The sequence below is a fragment of the Artibeus jamaicensis genome, unplaced genomic scaffold (assembly GCF_021234435.1).
Source record: "Artibeus jamaicensis isolate MK-2021 breed Jamaican fruit bat unplaced genomic scaffold, CSHL_Jam_final contig_484, whole genome shotgun sequence".
NCBI lineage: Eukaryota > Metazoa > Chordata > Mammalia > Chiroptera > Phyllostomidae > Artibeus > Artibeus jamaicensis.
In genome coordinates, this window is record NW_026521859.1 from 10,904,696 (window position 1) to 10,929,093 (window position 24,398).

A 24,398-nucleotide genomic window follows, 5' to 3' on the forward strand; every position below is an offset into this window, starting at 1 on the left:
CATATATGTGCTCACAACTCTCTACGCTTGGGCAGGGGATGGCTTCTCTCTGTGTGTTTGGCTGGAGCGGCTCACCTGGGTCTGGAGAATCCAAAATGACCTCACTCACGTGTCTGGTGACTCGGCTTGGGCTGGGTGGAGCAGCTGGGGGCTCTTTCTGCAGGAGCCTCTCTCTCTGTCTCTACCTGGCCTCTTTCTCCAGCAGGGTAGTTGGACTTCCTTAAGGCATGGCAGCTGCCTTCCAAGAGGGCGAACATGGAAACTGCCAGGTCCCTTAAAGTCTATACCTGAAAGCTCCAGAATCTCTTCTGCCACATCCTCTTAGTCAAAGGGAGTCATAAGGCCAGCTCAGAGTCAAAGGACAAAAAGTAGACTCTGTCTGATGGGATGAATGGCATGCAGGCGCAGGGGCGCAGAGGACTGTTGGCAGCCCTGTTTGCACGCAGGCCACCGCAATGGTCCTAACACCGGAACAGACCCCCAGTCACCTGGGTCTGTGTGGATCCAGCCAACCCCCTTGCAGGAAGGAGAAGAGAAGACTGGCAGCTTCTTTGGGGAAGCAAGTGCCCCAAAGACCTTAGGGGCTATGACCAGAGCAGATCACTCCTTAGGAAGACGGGAAGGGACTCAGGGTGGGCAGTGTGGAGCTGAGAAGGAGCACTGTGGATCTCCAGGGAAAACGGTGATCAGACCAGAGGGGAGGATGCGAGTCCCACAGCGGGGAGATGAATGAACCGGGACAACTCCGCAGGACCTACTACAGGGAGCAGATGCACTGGGCCTTGAGCGGGTCTTTTCCAAGCTGCAGGGGGTATGTGAGCAGGTCTTATACAATCGGGGGAAGTGGCCTGTTCATTTCATCCTTCTTTTCTCCACAATCTATTTAAAGATTATTTCTCTCTTCCGAGGCTGCATGTTGCAATCTCTCTTTCGTACTTGGGTTTCGGATTTTCCACTGACAAGCCCCAGCCCCTGGAGACATCTCTTGCCTTCCCTTGCCTTGCCTTACCACACTTGAGGAAGTCTGGATTTCAGCCCTGGGTTTGGCCACCACCACATCCTCCCCCTGCTCCCCTTCTGCCTGTTTGTACTGAGTCTAGACGACTCATTTTTATTTGTTGATGCTCTGCCCTCGCCTGGGGCAGCTGTGGTGTGGTGGAAAGAGCACTAGAATCGGAGTCAGGAAAGCTGGTTTAAATTCTGGTTTGGCCATTGACTGGCTGTACGTAAACGTTCAGGCAGGTTATTTACCCTCTCGGAGCCTCCCGCTTCACCTCTGCCAAGCGAAATAATGAGCCCCAACTCCAGGGTTGCTGAAAGAGGAGACAGTGCCTGGACTGATGAAGAGGCCTCTGTCCCTCATACCACCAATGCCGAGTCCCCTTCCCCTTCCTCAGGCCCACTCGAATCCCCACCTTTCTGAAAGCCCCAGAATCTCTTCTGTCACAACCCCGCCCCCACCAGCCACTCTATCCAGTGCCAGTCCTCATCCACGTCCACAGTCTTGGGGCGAAACCCTCAGTTATCAGGGCTCAGTTTTAAAAAGTGTTTATTGAGTGTGTACTAGGTTCCAGGCACTGTTCTAGGAGCTGAAGACGAAACAATGAACAGCAGAGACACCAATCTCTGCCCTCGAGTTGATTGCATCCTAGTGGTGAGGTGGAAGGGCGAAGACCCCACGGTGACTAAGTCGTGCAGCTGCGGCACCCAAAATCGGGGCCAGGGTCACGTGCGTACACTGAGCACCAGAAATGTGGCTGCTCCCAGCTGAGGTGTGTGATCAGAGCAAAATGCACAACAGATTCGAAGGTGTTTATATTGATTAGATATTGGAGTGACACTTTAGATATTCTGGAGATAATGTTAGAATAACAGGTAAAACATATTATTCTGATCAATTCTATCTTTTTACCTTTTAAAATCTGGTTCCTAGAAAATGTGAGGTTTCATGCACAGCTCATGTTACAGTTCTATTGGACAACTCTGTTCTAGAACATGTTACAAGGTTTCGTATGCTGTGGGAACAAAGGGGTGGTAAAGAGGAGGATCAGAGTGAAGAAAGGGTGTCAACTGTGAATGCAGCAGTTAAGGTGCCCTCACTGAGGTGACAAGACTCGAAGGTACGCATGTCACATCTAGGAGAAGAGAGCTCCAGGAAAAGGGAGTGGCCAGTGCAAAGGCCCTGAGGCAGGGGCCTGCCTGCGGTGTGAGGCACTGGGAAGCCTGTGTGGCTGCAGCCGAGGGACCTGGGGGGGTCAGAAGTCCCTGCGTCAGGGAGGTAAAGGTAGTCTGGATGGAGCAAGGCCTTTGAAGGCCACTGTACAGACTTGGGCTTTTTCTCTGAGTAAAACAGAGTCTCTGCAGGGTTTTGAGCCAAACAGCGACCCGCCTGAGCCGCTATTCACAGGTTGGCTTTGGCTGTTGTGTGAGAATCAACCAACTGAAGGGAGGCAAGGGGACAATTGGGTAGCTCGTTGAGAGGCCCAGGCAAATATCTCCTCAGGATGATGACAGCGCCACCTCAGAGGGCAGGTGTGTGGACTCAGCGTTACCCAGTGCAAGAACCAGCAGGTGGAGAGAGCTGGGAAAGGAGCACTTACTTGACCAAAAGCTCCAGTGCAGGCAGGGACCTTGCCTCCAGCCTTCCTCACCCCCTAGTCAGGAGAGGCGGAGGGCGCCCTCCCCAGCAGTCCCGGAAGTCATCACTGCCGCTGCCACCCTCGGCATCTCCCCAAGGACTGCAACAATCTCTGGCCTCCCGGCCTGCCGCCCTCCTGGGGTGTCCCCTGCTCAGAACCACTCCGCTGCTGCTCAGGCTGTAGGCTGCGGCATGGCGGCAGCACTGCAGGCTCCCCACCAATCCGGCCTCTACCCCTCGCCCGCTCTCTGCCAAGCCTTTGCTCACGCCATCCCTTGCACCCAGTAGGTCCGCTTCAACCCTTTCACCCTCCCCTCCCTGTCCTGTCTTCTTTGACTTCTTTAAGTGCCAGCCTAGAGGTAATGTCATGAGAAGATCCACAGACTCTGCCACCCCTCATACATCCCCCACCCCCAAGCTGGACCTGATGCCCCAGTCACATTTTATGTATTTTTCTATTCATGGATTTACAGCTCTGTGTCCCCTCACCAGGTCAGTGAGAGTTGGAACTTAGTCCTCACAGCATCCCTTGCCCTAGCATGATGGCTGGCCCAACAGAAAAGAAATGGGTTTGGAAGCACTGCTCAGAAATTCCCAAGACCCAGACGGCTCCTCCCTCTCCCGGGACCACAGGAGAAAAGACCCCTCAGGGGCAACCAGAGCTGTGGGTCTGCCTTCCAGGGGCTCGAGGAACTCCAGCGCTCACTGAATAAAACTGAAGTACATATTGGAGTCCGGGCCCCCACGAGTGCCCCCTTCTCAATCCCAGCCCGTTGCAGCCGACAAGGCCCCACTGCCAAACCCAGCCCCTCCCCTTTCCTGGCTCAGACACTTCGCCAGTTCCTTCATCGACCAAGGTACAGGGCCAGGACCGCGTGATTCCTGAGGCAGCACGACACACTGCGGAGCCCCAGGCTCCAGTCTACGGATCCCCCACCGCCCCTGTTCCCAGAGTGCCCCACGCCCCCCTGTACCACGGCAGAGGATGGACAGGTTCCCCAGGAACGGCCCAGCCACACGGAAGGACTGTGGCCCCCCGCACAGTGAGGTAGGTTATGCCGTACGTTATACACACACCTGGGATCCCTTCCCCAGGGCCTAAAATAAATGCCATGTCCCCCAAGGAAGGAGGGACAGGGGGCAGGAGGAAGTCTGGAACAAAGATTCAATGGAGAAGGAGAAACCAGGAGGAGCTTTGAGATCAGAATTAAATTCTTTAATACAAAATGCTTTTTTAAAGATATATCTGTATTTCTTTGTTGCTGTTTAAAAATAAATATGTACTACGGAATATCTCGAAAAACTGCACTAGGGACAAAGATGTGATGTTAATATCTTTTCCCCCACAATTATTATGGATAAACAGTAGCACCAATAAATAAATGATAACAAATATTAAAATTAAAAAAGGAGAGAGATTTAGTATGTAGAATTCTCTATTTTTTCCTTGTTTTGTTTTTACATATAAAAAACAGAATAGCAATGTCTATTTTATCAGAATCACATATATACATAAACATATATATATATACAAACACAAGTCGCCAAATATATATATAGTATGTAGATGTATATTGAAACCTTATTTCAAAGGAATGTGTGGTGGGGAGCCAGGGGGCAAGAAAGGGGAGGGCGGAGCTGAGCGTTAGCAAAATTAAATATCTGTTCAGGACAAGCTAGTGACTGTCACCGATCAGGGACGAGAGACTGGAAACATCAATTTCCTACACAAAGACCAGTACAAATAAGAGAGAGCAAGAGAGCGAGAGAGATATATCTCATAAATAGTTCAAATTAAATATTAACCAAGAATACTGAAAAAACCCTACTCTTTAATTAAATTAACTGTTTTAATTTCTAATTAAAAAGAGATATTAAATAAGTACCGTATATAAAACACTTTCTCTTTTCTCTGCCTCCATGGTGGGCACATGGATCCCGCCCTGTCTCTCTGGCCGCGGAAGGGTCGGATGGGGGGACAGAGGAGGGTTCACCACTCACACACACAGAGAGCCAGGCCTCCTGGGGGACAGAACTAGTGGTTTCAATGGTCTGAGGACTTCAGGCCCCCTGGGCTGCACCCAGCAAGGGGAGCAGGGAAACGGCCAAGGCGAGAGGCCCCTCCCACAGACGGCGAGCCTCATCGGGCTGCTCTTCTTCCACCAGTGTCTCTCTGCTCTCCACCAGGGCATCCGTCAGCGGCCGCCCGGGCATCTCAGAGGCCGGGGAGAGTCGGTGAAGGCCGCCCAGGCTCCTGAGTCTTCCAGGCAGTGCCCCTGGGGTAAGTTGCCCGTGCAGCACATGAAAGGGACCCCCGAAGCTCAGCAGGGTCCTGAGGCTCTCCAAACTCCCGGTCAGAGCCAGCGTCCTCGTCCCCGTACCTGTCGTCTGTCTTTCTGTCCGTTTGACTTGGGGTAGAGGCTCAGAACCAGGGCTGGGTTTGTCGATGTTCCCAAAAGCAGGCCAAATTTGCCCCCATGCCCTGGCCTTGCACGTTCCCAGGCAAGGGAGGGGACACTGGCTTCCCTAAGAGGGATGAAAAGATCACGCCAGAGTCTGTCCTCCCGTCTTCTTCCTCGTCGGAATCCGGATGGGAACATTCTCCTCCCAACTCAAGTCCACAGCAGTCAAATACATCCAGTGAAGACACCAATAACATTAGCAATGTTAATTTAAAAAAAAGAATATATATATTTTATATATATAAAATATATATATTTATTTATATATATAATATATATATATATATAAACATATGTATGTGGGCGTGTCTACAGGAATCCCAGAAATAAAACTCTCTACCGGGCTCGGTGATTTAGCAGCAAGAAAACTGAAATGGCCATCCAGTTCCAAGAGGGACCGTGCTTGGTCACCGGCCCGGGAATGCTTCCGCCGGAGTCTCGCCCTCCGGACCCAAAGTGCTCTGCGCAGTCTCCTCTTCCTTCATTTCAGGTTTCTGGATTAAGGATTGTTCTGTCAGTGGTGACGGTGGTGTGGTGGCAGCGGCGTGGTTTCTGTATCAGTCATTCTGTACCCATCTTTCCTGGTGAGAGGTCTGGTTCCCGAAACCCTGAGGGAGGTTCCTTCCTCCAGCCGGGCTCACCGCCGTGGCTTGTCACATCTGCAGGGAGTGGAGACGGAGGCGGGGGGTTAGGGCCGGGAGACCGGGTCTGCGGGTGGGGAGGCAGCCTCCCCATCCTGGCAGCCCGGGAAGGCGGGGGACACTACGCCCTTCTCCACGACCCCCCACCCAGCCTCAGCTACAGGCCTCGTCTTTCTGGAGCTCACTGGCAGCAGCAGACCCTGGGTACCAGGCTGCCTCTTCTCTCCCATATGCTATTTCACGGAGCGGGAAAGGCAGCTGGTGGCTGCGCCGCTACTCACACTGAAGCAGAGCAGACGCCAAGAAGTTTCTCGTCTTGTCCCTGTCCCTGGGCTGACCCTCTTTTACCCTCCCCACTGGGAGGGGGGGCCGGAGCAGGCCCTGCCCTTCTGAGTCTGAGAATGGGGGTCCCTGGCCTGTAGCTGGGGTACTGAGTTTCCCCATACGGCCAAGTCAGGGTCTGGGGGAGGTCTCGGGAAGCTGGGGTCACTTCCGTGAGCTCCCAGGTCACTTCAGACAGCCCATCCCAGACAGTCTCTCTGCAGAATAATCCCTACAGAACCCTCAAACGGCGAGTCCCTCATCTCCCGCCAGGCTCCCAGGGGGTGTGGAGGCCCCGCATCCACTCCTGGAGTTAGGCTGAGACCCCGCACCAACACCGGTCCACGCTTCCGTCTTCACACACCGCCAAGACAGACAGAGCTCCACAGCAAGACCCCGAGGCCCGGTCCCAGCATCCCCTGAACACCCACGAGCCACAGGTACGTGGCAGGTGGGAAGAGGTAGCCACACTCCAGGGACTTTGTTAATGAAGCATCAGGACTAACCAGGGGACACCCTGGCCCGGCCTGGGGTATCTCCCTCGGTGGCCCTTACACTGGCCCAGAGGGCTCCCTGCCTTTGAGCCCAGGCCAGACTGGTATAAACGCCAGTTGAGGCATCAAAAGACGGCCAGCCACCTGTCACAGTCCTGTGCTCCTGACCTTCACTCTCTGAACTTGCCCATGTATTCATTCACACACTTGACACTTCCATGATCCCCACTGTGGACGAGGAACAGATGCCTTGGCAGGGGTCACACAGGTGCATAAAAACCAAGCCCGTGTGTGAGGGGCTGGTTCACAGTCTAATGTCAGGAAAGAAGGCATCGACCTTCCCTCCATTCATCCTGGGGCGTTTGAAACACCTGGGCTCTTAGGGGCTGTTGCCAGAGCTACTGGAGTATTAAAGAAATCTTTTGTCCCCAGATGTTAAGTCTCCTACCCGCCCTAAAGCAACAGCCAGGGCCCATGCCCTCCAGAGGCCCGTATGAGGAGGGACTCAACCCCTGCCCCCTGTGGAGAGGCACTGAGGGGTGAGAATCCTAGTGAGGCAGACTTCAGAGGGCGAGGCCCCGCCAGAGTGTTTGTGCTTTGTAGTCGGCAATGTCCCCCACATCAGGAAGGGTCCTCAATGACAGTAGCGAAGGTAGCAATCACAATATCAAGACAAACAGCCACCATGAGCAGGACCATGGGACACAACACTCAGCTTGCGTCCACACCACCACATTAAGCCACACCAGTCTACCCACTCAGTCAACAAGGGCAACCTCTGAAGGGGCCCTGTCAGGCCAGGCCAGCACCTGCCACCCACTGCGAGAGCCAAGAAGGTAGTAGTCACCAGGCAGGCAGCTAGAAGCCAAGCAAGCAGCTGGCCCTTCTCAGGAACCCGCTCTCTCTCGCTCGCTCGCTCTCGCTCTCTCTCTCTCTTTCTCTCTCTCTCTCCACCTCTGTGTGAAGCCCCTCTCTGACTCACTTGCCCTCTGAGAACCAACCTGCAAGTACGTTCGTTTAACTCAAGCTGCCTCGCCTTGCAACGTGAGTCTGTGTTTTTGCAGGAACATTTACACGTCTGCGGATCTTGTACAAACAAATGCTTTCTCCGCTCTGAGCAAGGCCCACAGGGACTGCAAAAAGGCAAAAGGAAAGACATCTAAGCTAGAGCGTCAGCAGAGAGAGAGAAAAAAACCATGCAACACCCTCTAACATATGCGCAGCAGGGCCCCCACCTGGCTTGTGGGGCCCCACGCCCTTCCACACCCTGGAAGGGGCGAGCGCTGCAGTGGAAGACAGAGAGCTCGGCGGAAAGAGGCAGCGCTGGCGAGGAAGCCTGCCCGCGGGAGAGGCGGACACAGAGGGGCAGAGAGTGCAAGGAGAGGGCTGCCGGAGGGTGGTGCCATCCCACGGGGACGTGTGCAAGGCTCCGGCCACAGGGCCCCAGCAGCTGCTGCCCCAGTGAGAGCACACCTGACCCTTCACCTGCCGGGGGCGGCAATCGGGGGCCACCTTCCCTCTGTGCGAGGGCTCTCCCCCAGGCCCCTCCACCACAGGTGGGCTGGCATAGGGTGTGACGACAGGCTGGGTGCAGAGGCAGTGTCCACAGGCCCAGCCTCCAACCCAGAGGAAGCTGCCGCCCCACAGGGAGGCCCCTTTTGGGCCCCGTGGGCTGGTCCGGAACAGGGGGATCCCCTCCAGAAGCTCCAAGTCCATGAGAGGAGGCACCAGATGGTGCTCGACCCCACCCAACCTGCTCCTTCAGCCAGCAACAAGCTGCCCCATGTCATTCAAGCCCATTCCTCACACCACGTCTGCCCTCCTCACCACCCTCGGCCCCCAGACATGCACAGAAGCCTAGAGCAGTGGCGGTCAGCGGGTAGGCAGGCGCCAGTGCCGGGCACCCACGCCGACATGGGCCCACCACCAATGGCTAGTGGGTGAGAGAAAGGCAGTGCCCAGCTGAGCCAGAGCCCCCTCCCTGATTCCTGCAGGCCCACTCTGCCCACCCACCCGCCCCCAGCCTGGGACCAGCAACGCCACCACCACATCTACCCACTGGTGCCAATTAGTGGAGTGAGAGAGAGAGGGAGAGACACTGGGGCAGAGGGAAGGAGAAGAGCCAGGGGGAGCGAGGAGGCGTGGAGGATTAAGAGGTCCTGTGAGCAGGAGTGAGACAGGGGGCTCTGGGGAGGCTCCAGGGAACGAGACAGCAGAGGCACCACGTACAAGTTCCAGGATTTATACCGGGATTTCTTGCGCTTTCTCTTTTGCCCCTTTCCCTTTCCTCGAACTGATTTTCTGGAAAATAAAAAAACAGAGCCAGAGGGGTGGGGGGCAGGGGAGAAGAAAAGCAGCCGTGGGGCAGGCAGGGCACAGGACATGCTGGGGAGGCGGGGAGGCTCCAGGGAGGCGCTTGCACGCACTCACGGGTTGGGGCTGCAAGCATCGGATGCCTCCTTCCGCTCTCTTTGGCCACCCTGAGGTGGCCAACGCAGCCCTGGGCAAGGCTTTGGGTGGGGAGCAGAAGCTGGCTGGAGTGCACAGGCCCCGAGGCCTCCATGCTCACGGTGGCGCCGGGTCCCAGGCTCTTTGCCGAGCCACCCTGTATAAGTGCGACCCTGAAGGTCGGGGGGTGTTATAAAAGGTAGGCCAGAGTCTGGTGAGGTCAGAGACCTGATTCGATGGGGACAGGGAGGGGGTTTGCTGGCTGTGCTTCGGGGGCTTTCTGTCTTCATTTCCAAATGCAATAGCAAAAAGGTCCCTCCAGGGGTCCTGATGGGGGACAGCTGCACTGGGGGCTGGCACATAAAAGGCATCGGCCCGCCTGCGCCATAACCTGGGCTGAGAGATGGGGCTGGGTGTCCTCAGAGCCCCAGGCGCACTGGCAGGAGGGTGGAGTGGGAGTTAGGGAGGCCTGGGGAGGAGGAGCCTGGGCCCACGTGGCAGAGAGCTCTCTCCCCAGCCTGTCAAAGCCTGCTACTCCACCTCACCAGACTCCCTTCTGAGCCCAGGCAAGCCCCCCACTCCCCCCGTGGGAAAAGCAGGAGCTTGGGGAGTGGGCAGGCGCACTCCCCAAGGGGCGTCAGGCTGAAGCCTGGCGCTGTCAAGGGAAACAGCACTCCCCTCACCAGCCAGGCCCGGGAGGATGCCCCTCGGAATGTCTGCCACAGTGACAAGAAAGAGGGGGGAGGGGCTGAGAAGAGGGGCAAGGCTATTCCCTGTTGTTGAGAGAAAACGCTGGAAGGAGGATGATCTTGACACACACATGCCCACTTTCCCTCTTCTCTCTCTAGTAGCCAGACAAATCCTGGAAGTTGGGGACTCAGAGAAGAGGAAAGGGGCTGAGGCCGAGGGGTTTCCAGGTCCTCAGAATACAGGGCAGACAGGGTGGGGGGGAGTAGTGGGGGGAGGGCACAGATGCTTTCTCTCAGTCTCTTCCTGCAGACTCATCCCCAGTGAGCTACTCACCTGCCCTGAAGGCTCGCTGCCCCAGACCTTGCCCCCCGCCCCTGCCCCATCCTGTCTCGACCCGACCCACCACGCTGAGCAACGGAAACCTCGAAAATGACCGTGAACAAATTCAATCAGTTCTTTCTCCCAGCCAAGGGGGTCGAGTGTCTCCGGCCTGCCTCACTCTCACAGGAGGGCTCGTACCAGGAGAACACCCCAGCCGCCCCCAAAGCCAATTGCACCACCACAGCAGCCGCCAGAGGCCATCTCCCCTGACGCGCAAAAGCTGGCCTCTCTGCCACCCACTCCCTCTCCCCACCGTGGGTGGGCGACAGGAGGCCGCAGCAAGCCAGGGAGCCGGTGTTCATGCTGCCCCCCCCGACACACCAAAACCGCAAGTCCCGGCCAGGGATGACCCGGAGACCTGGAACGCACCGCCTCTCCCAAAGAAAGCGCCAGGCTCCGGGCCAGGTTTTGTCACTAAGTCTGGAGCCACAGTACTAGGGTTGCCCCATCCCACTGCTGCCACCACAGGTCCTCGTGAGGCCAGCTTCCTGACCCAGCGGAGCGGTCAGACCCCGACAGAGGAAGCCGAGAGCCCAAACCAAGAAAAACAGGCAAGGAGAAGAAGAACTGAAGTCGTGGCCACTTACTTTTCTTGCCTTGCTCTGTCTTTCTTTGGTCTGCAGTGGGTAGAGAAAAGAACAAAACAGAGAGGGGTTCAGATGGCAATGGCAGTGACAATACTAACATTAATAAAAACAACATTGTATCTGTGATAGGTACACGGTTTTAATCTCCTTACATATAACTCAATCCTCATAACAATGGTATGAGGTATGTACTATTATTGTACCCGCTTTACAGGTCTGGAAACTGAGGCACGCTGAAGGAAAATTGAAATGCCCAAGGCACTTGGAAAGTGGAAATGGGTTCACGCACTGGACGCACGGAGCCCTAGCACAGCACGGACAGCCATTTGCTGACGGAATCAACCCAGACCCCATCCTCACCTGCATTCACATTTGCTGTGCTGTAGAAAGCTCATCTCTCCTATGTGCTGGACTTTGTGAATTCTGATCCGCATAATCTAGAAGAGAAAGTGTACCACAGAGGTTAGTAACCCAGCCAGCCATACCCAGGTGGGACACCCCTGTGGCTCCTGCCACTCAGCACCCAGGGGTTCTGCAGAGCAGGGATGGGGGGTGGAGTCAGGCGGACCAGGGGCTCTACCACAAGAGCCTCGGGCCCGTCCCAACTCCCCCAACCCTGCTGACCTCGAGGAGCCCCTGCTCCTCTCGAGGGCAGACCCAGCTGCAAGGGTTGGCCAGGCTGGGAATTCAGGTCCTAGGTTCATGCCATTCCCCATCCCTCCCCTCCTTTCATCCCATCTAGGCCTAGGCCTGACCCTAGTAGCAACCCAAGAGACCCTCACCCTGGGGTCTCAGAGCTCCCTCCCACCACCCTGTCCAGGCTGATAAGGACCCTGTCGCCAGGCAGCACCAAAAACCTGGCTTTGAAACTCCCCACAAACCATGCTCACCCAGTTTCCCAAACAGAGCCCCAAAGAGGGATGGAGGGCAAGACAGGCTCCCATCACAGATGTCCCCTCCTCTTGAACCCAGGGGGCAAAGGTCAGGGAGGAGGAGGTGGTTGGGGCTTGCTGGGAACCTGGACTGGGAAATGGAGGCATCTCTTCTCCCAAAGTGACAAGAGCCCTCACACCTCCCCTGGCTGACTCAGGGTCAGGAGCTGAAAAGGCAAGTCTGGCTCTTCCTCTCAAGTGTCCTCCTGCCCCTGCTCCTCACAGGTGCCCACCTGCATGGTGATGTTGAACTCCTCTGTGGGCACACACTCCAGGGCCTCATCGTTGCAGCAGCCCCCGCACCGCATCAGGGGCACACAGGACGGCTTGAAGATGTACTCGATCTCATCGGGGTACTCCTGGAAGATGTCCACCAGGGTCTCGATTGGACGGCAGTAGCTTCGCTGGTAGACATCCATGAACTTCACCACTGTGTGGGAGGGGATGAAACATCAGACCAGCATGTCACTCAAAAAGATGGCCAGCCCCTAGCTCCACTGGGCTTTGTAAGGCCACTCCTCAGGGTTTCCGTGACAGGTACCCACTACTGGGCAGGTCCTTTCACAATTCGAACTAAAGTCCCTCCAGCTGAGGCTGCAGTCCTCCCCTAAGCGTTCTACCCACACTGCGGGAGGCCCGTTTTTAGGCCGAAGATCGCAGGATGCTGTTGGGCTCCACAGGAGCTGGCCCGCCATATCTGATCCCCCTGCCTCGCCGTGACGGCCACGCCAGTTCCTGGGCCTACCTTGCTGCCAGAGGGTGGTCTGAGTAGCAGTATGCCTGTGCGGGAGCTCTAAGCCGCCCTTAAAAAGGGGGGCAGCCAGCTTGGTCGACCTACTCCCCATTTCCGTACGACCTCTCCACAGCCACTGCCACACCCGACCAGCCTACCAGCAACCATTTCATGAACAAGCAGCTGGGCATGGTGTCCAGAAGACCATAGCCGTCATCTCAGATGATTCTCTACTGTGAGGTCCTAGTGGGACCTCCATCTTACAAATGTGCAATGAGAGGCTCTGAGAGGCTGAGTAACTTGCCCCCAGGCCTTGAGGCTAGTAAGTGGTAGAGTTAAAATCAGCTCCGACATCAAAGCCTTCTGTAGTGGTTGCCATGTGAAAACAGAGGGGAGTCTTTAGGGCACCTTGTCACCTGCCAGACCCCTCCCCAGACACGGGCTGGGGGCCAGGGGCCAGCAGCACAGGTCCAGGGCTGCCTGGAATCAGCAGGTGGCAGTGGGCGGGCATTCGGTGCAGGCGCTGCCAGCTGCCGATAACCCCGCCCAAGAGGGCAAACTGCTTGCATCATGGAAAAAACGGTGCTGCCACTGCAGCCACGGAGCACATCTAGAAGCTGATCTGGAGGGAGACCAGGGCAAAGACAGCTTCCCAGGCTGGCGCTGGAGCCTGAGGTGCATCGAAGCATGAAGGGGTAATTCTGGGCCACAGGGGCGGGCCCTTGAGAATAAATAAACTCAGGACTCTGGAATGACTACTCCAAATTGTGGCCCAGCCTGCCACTCCCTATCACCGCCACCCCCCCCCCCCCCCCCGCAACACACACACAGCAACCCTGTCCCTGAAATGAGTTTCCCTTAGACAGAAGGAAAGAGCAGCACCCAGTCAGCGAGAGGCAGGCTCCAGCCATGACTTGGTGTGGCCGTGGGCCAGTACCTCCCTCTCTGTGCCTCCGACTCTGCACATCTATGTAAGTCGGCGGGGCTGATCTCTAAAGATACTGAAACAGAAGCAGAAATGTGGGGATTTGTCTTCCATTTCCAACATTCCTCAGCCCAGGTAACACAAGGTTTGCAGCCTCACCAAGGCTACCTCTCCCCAGGGGCCGGAGCCTCCCCTCCACTCCCTCCCCACTCCAGGGGCGCAAAAGAAGGGAGCTGTGTGCACCACAGGGGGCTGGAGAGGGGTTTGAGAGCTGAGGGGAAGTGGGTTGGGGAGGCCACGGGTGCGAACACAGAAAGAACAGTGAGGGCCCCCAAGCCGGCCCCAGGCCGTGCCTGAGGTCTCTATTTCCCCAATCCGGGCAATGGGCACAGAATTCTTCCCCACCCCTGGAAAGGGCTAGGGTAGAACATCATCAAAAAGAGTATAAGCAAGACCAGGGATCTGAAGAAGTCCTTTCTTAGGCCAAGTCTACATTGCAGAAGATGGCTAAATCAAGAAGTTGTGACATGATACTTTGTCGTGGCTGGGGACAGAGGCAGCCCAGGCTTCAGGGCCACAGGTCCCATCCAGGACAGGATGGCTGACAGGGAAGGGTAAAAAGACCCTGAATGAGAATTCCCTGGAAGAGCTCCCTAGAAGCCCCAAGGCCTGTGGGGAGGCGAAAGGGGCAGCTTCACCAGCACCCTAGGCACCCTAGCCTCTGCCTCCACAGGAAGCCGCCCGGCCGCTGCACAGGGCGCGGACGCAGTACGTTCCAATGTCAGCCTGCCGTGGTTTTCCTTATTTCTCAGAGACAACTTTTCCCCAACAAACAAAGGCCACTTGTCTTGCCTCTCCCAGGCCACAGGGACCACTGGGAGGCTGAGGGGGTGGGAACACTGGGAGCGGGTGGCCTGTCAGTGGCACAGGCCTTGGAGTGGCCAGAAAGCCAGGCCCTGAGCCAAGAAAAGGGTTCCCGGGCCAGGAAGGAGGATGAACCGGCTGGGCATCATCACCACAAGCCCTTGGCCACGACCCTGGGCCTAAGGGATTTAGGTCAGGGAACCTCTCCTGGAGGAAGACCCCAGGCCCTTCCCTCCTCAGAGGTGGGCAGCTGGGGGAGCAGCACCGGGCACCTCTCTCCGAGGCCGGAGCGGAGGCTACATTCAGTAGTGGACAGAGCCTGGACATCCCTAGAGCGATGGGAGGCTCCCTACACCACACGAGGCAAACAAAAGGCAGGCCGGGCAGGCTGACTGGGCTTGGGCAGGGGGGATGGGGCGGGGCGCCTTGGAGCTACAGTCGGCCCTCTGCTGGCCCAGGAAGGAAGTTCGCATCACCCAAACCTCCTCCACTAGGAGGACAGAGGGAGGCCTTAGGGCTTTCTCTCTCTACCCACAAAGGAACGCAAACTGGAGGACGGGGTCCCATGGGGCTGGGCCCTCAGCACCTCCAGCTCATGCACAGGCAGCTCTCTGGACAGCAAGGACCACAGCCCCTCCACGAAGGCCCCCCCAGGTGAGACAGGCTGGGTTGGAAGCGACATGGAGGATCCATCCTCCCTGGGAGACAGTTGGACACCTGGGACCCTTGAACATTGTTCGTCTTCCTGGTCTGTGCTCGCAGCTCCCTCTCCAAAGAAAACTTTACTGGAAAGAACAGCAGAAAAAGTCCTATTCCTAGTAAAGGCCTGAACAGGAAAGAGAGTCCTCCAGAAGGAAGGGTTAATTTCATCCTTTCCTGATCCCTGTCACAGACCATAAAAGAAGGAGCTGAGCCTCACTGCCCAACCCCAGGAGGAGTCGAGGAACCCCATCAGAGAGGCAAGGGGACTCACCTTGGTGGGCTTTCTGCTCTCCTTCTGCCATGGGCGCAGCCTGGGACCACTGAGGACAAAACAGAAGAGTGAGACATGGGCACGTGCAGGGGACCCAGGCCTAGCCGCCCTGACCCTGCTTCCTCCTCCCAGCCCCCGGCCCTTCCACCCCAAAGCCTCTGGCTTCTCCAAGGCCCCCCAAAGCACAGAGCCTGCCCACCCCACCTGTACTGCTCCAATTGCAAAGCCAAAAAAGATAAATACTGACTAGACATTGTGTGTGTGGGGGGGGTACTCAAAATGCAGTAGGAAAACACCAGAATGTCCAGGTCCTCACCCCTTCCCCACGGTTCCCTCTGCCCCACAGCTGAGCTAAAAGAAGTGAATCCTCTCAACCCCCCTGACTCCCTGGTCCAAAGCCACAGGTAAGTATTAAGGTCAAAAAGGACACATTTGGACTGGGGCAAGAAGGAAGGACTGGGGGCCAGAAAAACAACATGGTGACCTTCTCCTGCTGACGTGACAAATACCAGGGTGAGCTGTTGCTGGGAAGGGAGGGGGTGCAGAGGACTGAAGGGCACCAACCACCCTCCCCCATCCAAACTCTTCAGGCTGCAGGAATATTCAACAAACTCACAGGTTGCCTGGAGGGTAAAACCTGGGAGGAAGCCCTGGGGGAGGGTAGAGCCCCACGTCTCCCCATGCACAAAGCTTGCTGGGGCCTGAGTACAGCTCAGACACCTCTAACCCCACACTCTGATCTTGTTCCCTGGTACCTCTACCCTCCCAGACTGGGGGGGTCCCCAAGTCCCTCTCACCTGGGCACCTTCCTCAGATGCAACCCGGGAAGACTTCTATGCCTTAACATTGCCCAGCCCCTAGGGGGCCCCCTGCACTACCAAGGCCTGAAGCCTCCCCCATCCCTCCCCACCCCCACCAGTTGATTCCTCCTCTCCCCTGGAGCTGTGAAGGTCAACAAGCCCAACCACGTGGGGTTGACAGCATTGGGTAAAGGCTTCTCCCAGCCCTTCCAGGGGGTCTTCATTTCTCACCAACTGCTCACCCCACCTGCCCCTCTTTCCAGGAGATCCTGAAAAGCAGAGCTGCCCGCTAACCCACAGAACTGCAGACCCACTGAGAGGAAGTCTCACAGTCTGTCTGGCTCCCTTTCCTTCCCACACACCCCCAATGCACCCCAGTTCCCCCAACCTTGCCCCCAGGGTCAAGGTCAGATAACAGTTTCCAGACTCCCAGCTGGATAGCCTCCAACTGCAGCTTCCTCAGGGGGCTACCCGGAGTCTCCACCTCAGCCCCTCACCCATCCCAGGACACCCCCTGGCTTCCCTCTACCAATAAGGTATACCCTGCACTCCTCCTGGGCCCCAACCAGCAAAGCGAACAGAAACTTCATACCCCCTCCAAGGCCAGGGGGCACAAGGAGGTGCGGTTCTGTGCAGGGAGGGGCCAGGTGCCCTTCTCTGGGGGCCTCTGAAGGTCACACTGTGGCCAGTCGGCCACTCCTCCCCCCGCCCACCCCCACCTGGAGGCCTGCAGCGGAAGCCTTGTGCCAGGGTCTGAGGAACTCAGGTGGCAGCAAGGACCCCAGCCCATTTCCCTCCTTCTGCCTCTCCCCACACGGACTCAGGCTGAGGGAAGGTCTACAGCAGAAGTGGAAAAATGACCCCTTGGGGTGGCTTTGAAAATTAAGGTGGGTGGGCAAGTACAAAGTTGCAAAAAACCACCTGCTCCTGCTCCAACGTCTAATTTCACTAGGACAAAATGTGTTTGCAAGACTGGCAGGAGCCCCTTCCAAAGGTTCAGGGAGGGTTAGTTCCACATTATGTAGCAGCAAATTTGAAATCGTTTCTCCAAACTGTGTAAAGTGGGGTAATGACACTCTTTAAACCCTCTCTTGGCCCACTCGCATAAAAGCTTAAGCGCAACTCACTCGAAAGTGTGGGGGAAGGGAGGGAAGCTGGCTGTCACTAAGCTGGGACTTTAGGTAGAGTCTCGACAATGCACCTGGTGGGCTCTGGCACCCTGAACTGGCATCTCGGACAGAAATCATCCTTTCCCCGGACTCTGGGGCTGGAGAGAGGTTAGGTGGGTCTTCTCAGCAGAGAGGAGCAAAAATATAAATAAATAAATAAATAAATAAATAAATAAATAAATAAATAAATAAAGAGAGAGGTGGGCCGGGGCTTGTCTTCACGCTAGGGAGGAAATGGGGAAGGGGCGTCAGGAGATTCCTCCTAGCACTGGGAGTTAGGACTCGGGACGGCTGGAATGGACGGGGTGGTTCTCCGGGTCCTCCCGCTGGGGCTACCTCGAGAGGTCACCTTCCCGCGGAGAGATGGCGGGGGGAGGGGCGCCTCTCGCAGCCCGGGACTCCCCGCTCGGGCCGCGGCGGCTCCGAGAACACGCGGCCGGCCAGGCCCGGGCTGATGTAATCGGCTCCGCGCCGCGCGCGCCCGGCCGGGCGGGGGAGGGCGGGCACCGAGCGGGACGCGAGCGGGGACCGACCGGGGTGGTGGCGCACAGGTGGCCCGGCGGAGGTTGGGGGGTGGTCTCCGCAGCAATCCACCCTAAAACTTTTCCTAAACTCGTGGAGAGAGCCAAAGAGATGGGGCGGCAGTGACAGCAAGCCCCCTCTTGCGCCTGCGCCCTGCCCCCTTCACGCTCTCAGCCCTCTTTCGGTCCAAGGTCCGAGCACACTCCTGCCCGCTGGGCTCCGGCTCCCGCCCCCGCTGCCCGGACTTCCAGTTCGTCGGGGACAAGCGGCGGGGAGCAAACTTCAGCAGCCGGCGACAGCGCAAGCCCAGCCCCCTCGGCCTCCTCCAGCGGCTCCCGCCCTCCGCTGGTCGGCCCAGATCGTACGTGCGGTGACTCTGGTGGGTGGGCAGGGCCCGCGTGGGCGGTGAGACTCTATCCTGGTGCCCTCCCACCTAGTGCGCGCCCCCTCCCCCTACACGTACGAGGATAGAGTGGGAAGCCGCGCGCCCAGTGCCCAAGGACCCGCGTGGGGCACGGAACCCCCACGCGCGCGCTCGCACGCACGCCCCCAGCCGGGAGAGGCGCTCGCAGCTGCCCGAGGCGCTAGGCGGGTACGGCCGCTTACCTTGGCATGATGGAGGTAGAGCAGCAAGGCAAGGCTCCAATGCACCCAAGAGAGCAGAAAGTTCATGGTTTCGGAGGCCCGGCCGGGGCCGGCGCGGCTCGAGCTCCCTCTCCGGCTCGGGCTGCGGGGCGGCCCGCTCTCTTCGTCGCCTGGGCGAGCTCCTCTTCCTCCCGGATCCGAGGCCCGGGCCAGGGCCTGGGGCGCGCGCGCGGCTGGAGCACTGTCTGCGCACACAGCCGCCTCACCCGTCCATGAGCCCGGCTTCCGAGAGCCTAGTCGCCACCGCGGCCCCCTCTCCTCTTCCTTCTCCTCTTCCTCCTCCCCCTCCTCAGACTGGGGCTCCTCCCGGCTCGCGTTAGTACTTCTCCCGGTTCCGCTCGGCTCGGCTGCCCCGGTGCGGACCACGGCTCCTCCGGAGCGAGAACAGCCCAGAAGTTGGACCAAAAGTTTCAGTGCAACGCCGCGAGCCCCGACCCCCTCCACCTCGCCTCCGAGCGCGGCCTCCGGCTCCTGCCCGCGGCTCGCCGCCGCGTCCACCGTCGGCCGCTGGCCGCGGAGGAGGTGGGTGCTGGGGCGGGGGGCGGTGTCTGTCTGTCTGTCCGTCAGCGCTGCTGCTCTGATGTGGGATCCTGAGAGGGCTCACGCCACGCTCTGGCGGTCACCCCCAAAAGCAGGTCACTCACTTTACCCCTGTCCCTCTCGTCACTCGCTCTCCCGCGCGCGCTCTCTGACCCGGTCTCTCTCTCTCTTCCTCGACTTCTCTCCGGAGCTCTTGCTATCTCTTTCTTCTCTCTGCTGCTTTCCAAAATCCGGAGTAACTGGGAGAGTACAGAAGCAATCTCCCCAAACGGTCGGCCCGATTTAAGCAGGGAATAGGAAGCAAAAATAAATTAAAACGGAAAAGAATACGGTCTTTTAAAATGTTGTAGAAAAAAGGAGGATAAACCCTGGATAAATGAAAATCATATTCCAGTGCGGAGACCCCCTGACTGGTGACTCCGCGGATGCGTCTGCCTCGCCGCCGCGTCTTCAGACCAAGCGCCGCTGCTGCCGGTCTACTCGCCCCCGGCGCTGCGGCCTCCCCGCAGCCTGGCTGCCCCAAGCCTCTGCGCTCCTCACCGCTACCAGCCGCCCCAAAAAAAAAGGTCTGGCTCCTCCCCGCCCGCCTGACCCCGCCTCCGACACGCCCCGAGGCGGAGCCATAGCCCTTTGCCTCCAGCAGCTCGAAGTTAGGCTCGACCCCCAGGCGCTTCCTTACCCTGGGGATACCTAGTGAAACCTATGCCCCCTCCCCTCCCCCATCCACCCCAGTAAAGGGAAAGCTCAGGCCCCACCAAGCTTCGCAGCCTGAAAACTACCCATCCGCCCCCCCACCCCGCCCTTTGCCCGGAGTCTCACTCGAGGCTTTGCGGAGCGGGAACACGAAAGCGAGGTTTATGTGCGGAAAGGACTAGAAAGCTGTTCTCATTTGCTGGGAATATTGGAGGGGGCGTGGGGATCGGACAGGAAATAGTAGAGATAGAGAAACACAGATCTACTGGAATCCTGGGGTAACCCCTGGCCTTCACCCCACCTCCAACACTCTCAGCTTCCTCTCCCTACACGTACACACTCACACTCTCACTCTCACGCGTTCTCACGCAGACGCTGCTCGACCAAGTTCACCCAGCTTCCCAGTGGTGACCGAGCGCCCCCTAGTGACTACAGTCTGCACACCCCAGCTCTGGCTCAAGAGGGAATGGGCCTCAGGATGAGGATGAAAAATTACCCCGGACCGCCCCCATTTCTGACCTCTCAAAGAGTGGCATTTTTTTAGACTCGAATGATCCCCATGTGCAGAGAGCCCAGTGATAGGCACAGACGGCCTGGTGTATCCACCTAGACAATGTGCCCATCTGGAGCCTGTACCAGAGTTACCAACAGGTTGGGGTGACCAGAGTCCTTTGGGAAGTATTCAGTTAGGCTTCCCTGGGGAGAATTATCTGGCACCAAGTTTGTGGGGCTGAGAACGAAGGGCATGTGGTCCTGGGGTTAGTCAGTAGCCCAGATGGAAGAGGACCTGTTGGAGACCACGTATGCATGGTGGAGTCTGGCAGGGCCCAAAGGGAGAGGCAGCTGGTCAGACAGAGGCCCTTGTTTCTGCTCCCCCCACCCAGATGTTGCCAGGGAACTGAGGCCAGGGGCGCTGGTGGGGCGGATGGAGGCCAGGGCCTAAGTGATGATTCAAACCTACTCTCCAGCACTAAGGAACGTCTGTAGGCCAGCTGCCCAGAGCTCCCACCAGGCTGAGGGCCAAGGCTTCCATCAGCTCCAACCCAGGCTCACAGCTTCTCTTCTGAACAGAATTGGGAAGTTGTCCTCAGCACCCCAAGACCCCCCAGGATCCCTTGCCTTCTCCCAGTTGGCTGCCTCTCTTCTCTCTCTTCCACTCTTCTCCCCTCCCTTCCTTCAAGGCTCTGCACTCTTCCAACTCCCATATCTTCTCTGTTTTCCAAGGCCCCCCCACCCCACCCTTGCATATCGGAACCAGCCTGGAAAAATTCCTGGTTGGGCTTTGACCCAGCAGCTCCCAGGGCTCCCCCAGGGAGCAAAGGGGGACTCTGATACCTGTGGGAAGAGAGGTACCAAGCAGTCTTATTATTTATGTAAATCTGGCCAGGGCCTGTCCTGAGGCTGATGTAGCCTCTGTGGAGACCTAGGCTGAGAATGAAAGCTGGACTGAGTGAGGATGGGAATGTAGCAACTTCCCCCAAGTCGACCAAAATGATCCAAAGAGGTTACTTAGGCAGCCCGCCACCTCAGCACATGGCACAATGTTTTGGTGGGAGTGCTAGGCTACCCCTTTACTACCCCATTTCCACAGGATTGGTGTCCTGAGGCCCTTCTGAGCAGAGGAGCAGGCTCCCTGCCCCAACCCTATCCTACACTTTTCATCATCCATGCCTCTGGTCCTGTCTGCACGACCTGGCATGGCTTCCCAGCAGCAGGGACAAGATATTTCTACAGTTTACTTTTTAGTAAACATTTATTTGCTGGCTCAAGGCTCCCCTGCCAGGCTGACCTCCTCACCTAGGCTTTGTGCTCCAAGCTCCTGCCAGGGATATGGAAGGCAGGCTGCTAGACTTCCTCCCTGCCCAAACTGGTCCATTACTCACACCCCCAGAGCACAAGACGTGGGCACTTGGCAGCGTCTCCCTCCCTCAACCCTACCCTGAGAGCGGCAGAGACCAGGACAGAGGCTCCCGGTGGCATGACTTCCATATTCCCGCTCATCTCATCCTCCCTCGGCCCCTGGAGAGGCCTGAAGAGGAGGTCTTAATGACGGACCTGAAGCTGGGAGAAAGATGAAGGAGCTCCAAGGAGATGTGGCCATCGATCGTCACTTAACAGCCCCAGGACTCTCCCCAAGCTGAGCCAACCACCCTCCTTGGTGGCATTCAGCAGTGTGTGTGACAAATGGCCGATGTGAAGTTCCCTCTGTGAGCTATACCCAGGGAACCAAAGGGAAGAGGAGAGCAGGACTGCAGCCTGACCTGAGGGGTTCCGAGTATCCACGCCCAGGAAGGGGTGGGGGAGTCTCCTATCTCCACCATTGATTTCAGAGACACGACCTGGTAGAGACACAACCCGAGCAGGGGGTTGACTCTGGACCCCATGCCCCCATGTGTTATCACCAGCTTTCCCAATAACACACCATCACGGACCCGGCCAATGCCCACATTATCATCGAACTGAAAACCCATGCACCTGGGTCTTCAAAAATGGGGACAAGAAACACAGAACAAGAAACACAAATCAATAGTCATAAGACCACATCATGTCTCCGTGGCACCTTCTTTTCCCATCAGCTTAATCCACAGACTTAACTTCACTTATCCTTCCTCCGTAGGTGGCTTCAGGGCAGCAAATGTCAGGGCAGACTGTCCCTCCAGAGAATCCCAAGGGCACAGAGGGATCCGAGATCACCCAACAACATGGTGTGGGATGGGGCATGGAGCAGAGAGCAGCTCAAACAGAGCTCACGCTTGGTCCCCTCTAGAGACAACCTCAGCCGCACTCGGGGCTGGGGAGGCCTCAGCATAAGGCTCTGCACAGTTCAAAAGGAGCCTAGGAGGTAGGGGTAGGTGTTCCAGGGGGGGAGGGGAGAGAGGGGCAGGAGTGGGGTGGAGAAGAACATAAAAGGTGGCCAGCAGCCAGCTGTGGCCCCAAACAAAGAAAGTAGTGATCAGCCCAAGGCACAATAGTTGTACTTTGTCCTGAGGTGCTGTCACCTCTGATGCTCAGGGAAGCTCCGGCCTGTGCCTGTGTGGGCACTGGCAGTCAACCTCCAAGCCTATGAATAAAGGGACAGATCCCCTCTGGAGTAAGGAGAGGGTCTCTGAGTCTTGCTGTTGTCTAAACATTTCTCCAAGTGGTTTCTGTGTGATGGAGGGAAAGCTCCCTCACTCCATTCCTCCACCCCCCGGCACAGGGCAGGACACAGATTCGATCCGCAGCAAGGGCAGAAATATGAACCAGTTGAACTGAAGGAAAGAGAATTGGGTTGGTTCCTCTTAATTCCCTGTCTGACTGTGGGTCAGTCAGTCTCTCTCTCTCTGTGTCTGTCTCTCACTAGGTCTTTGCAACAAAGCAACAGAGAGACAAAGCGAAAGTCAGGAAAAGGGGTCTCTTTTTCACTGGACCTGGAGGTTTGACTCAGGTAATGATAGGTAATGGTGCCAACTGGTAACAAACCAGGAGCAGAGGAAGCCAGAGAAGTTAACTCCCTTGAGAATCCAATCAGGAAAAGGGAAAAGAGTGGGGTGAGGAGCGGTCAGAAGAGGGGGCGGAGGGGGCAGGGGCACTATCCGGGAGAGCACACCTACCCACAATACCCGCTGCCCCGGCAGCCAAGTCTCTGCCTCTCCTTCCTGGGCCTCGGTCTAACCCTGTAACACCAGGCTGTCTCCTTAGATGGCTTCTTCCTGCCAGCCAGCCCCACACATGTCCACTTCCTGACATTGCGTCTCTCTTTACGAACCCTCAAAGTCAGACCGCCGTCCTACCCACGGCTGCCCATGTTCGCACCCCTGCCCAGTCTGGGAGGAAGTCTCTTCTGGGAAGAAGGTGATGGCACCAGGTGGTGGCTGGGGTCCTAAAGATACATTCCCTCCCCCCACCAAGCGCTGCCGGGAGCCAAGCTTCATTCCCATGGGTGGATCTTTTCCAAGGTCTCCCAGGGCCCAGGCGTCGCGCTGATGTTATAGGAGTTGCAGGGACACCTAAGTGGGGCAGTGGAAAGCGCAAGGGCTTTGCATCTAAAAGGACCCAAGTGGCTCTCCTGGCTTGCCACTTTTTTCTTACCCTCACTGGAAGACATGTTTATTGATTTTAGAGAGGGGGAAAGAGGGAGGGGGAGGGAGAGAAACATCGATCAGTTTCCTCTTATATGCTCCCCAAGAGGAGACCGAACCCTCAATTTTGGCATCTGCCCTGACTGGGGATCAAACCTGTGACCTTTCGGTACACAGGATGATGCTCCAATCAACTGAGCCACACCAGCTAGGGCCTGGCTCTGTCACTTTATAACTGTGTGACCATAGGCAAGTTACTCAACCTCTCTGATCAGCAGTTCCCCTCATCTGTAAAACAGGAGTTAAAATACCTGCCCGACAGAGTTGCTGCACACAGTTGTGCACAGTTACCCCAGAAGGTGAGATGGGAGAGAGGCCCCGAGAGAGGGTCGGATGCTGTGAAGGTTCTGAGAGAGCAGTCAAGCTGGTTGGAATGGACGTAAGGAAGAGCTTTTTGCAGGAGGCAGCATGGAACTTCTCTTCCATGAGCAAGCATTGACCTCAGCCCATGGGCTCTGTTCTGGGCTGGGCCCTGGGACTGCAGCAGTGTGAAAGAGGCTTCCTATGTGGAGACAAGTGAAAGAATAAACTGAAAATAGAAGCGCTCCAAAGGGGGCACGTAATTGCTGGGAGTAGAGGAAGACTTCCTGGAAGAAGTGGCACTTGAGTCTTGATGGGAGAGTAAGAGTTAGCCAGCCAAGTGGAGCAGGGATGGAGAACGGGCAGGGGAAGGAGGTCTGGGGGATGCTAATGGCCCACAACGTTCTCCCCCTGCTCCTCTGGTTGATAGAGACTTGGAGGCCAGGCAGGAAAGGGGATTGGGGCTCCTTCGGAAACCTTGCCAGCCAAAGCCCACAGGGACAATGACACTCCCTCGAG

At 57.1% G+C, this 24,398-nt stretch overlaps 1 protein-coding gene across 1 annotated transcript; it reads right to left on the reverse strand.

The window, feature by feature from the left end:
- Positions 1 to 3,839: 3,839 nt before the first annotated feature.
- VEGFA (vascular endothelial growth factor A) lies at positions 3,840 to 21,929 on the reverse strand. Its single transcript, XM_053668296.1, has 10 exons — positions 21,881 to 21,929; positions 21,720 to 21,797; positions 18,187 to 18,824; positions 15,090 to 15,138; positions 11,828 to 12,024; positions 11,023 to 11,099; positions 10,663 to 10,692; positions 8,786 to 8,857; positions 7,558 to 7,689; positions 3,840 to 5,759 (listed from the first exon to the last, which is right to left on the reverse strand). Exons 1-10 carry the CDS (start codon positions 21,927 to 21,929, stop codon positions 5,738 to 5,740), a joined length of 1,344 nt encoding a protein of 447 aa, XP_053524271.1. The 3' UTR covers positions 3,840 to 5,737.
- Between the last annotated feature and the right edge of the window lie 2,469 nt (positions 21,930 to 24,398).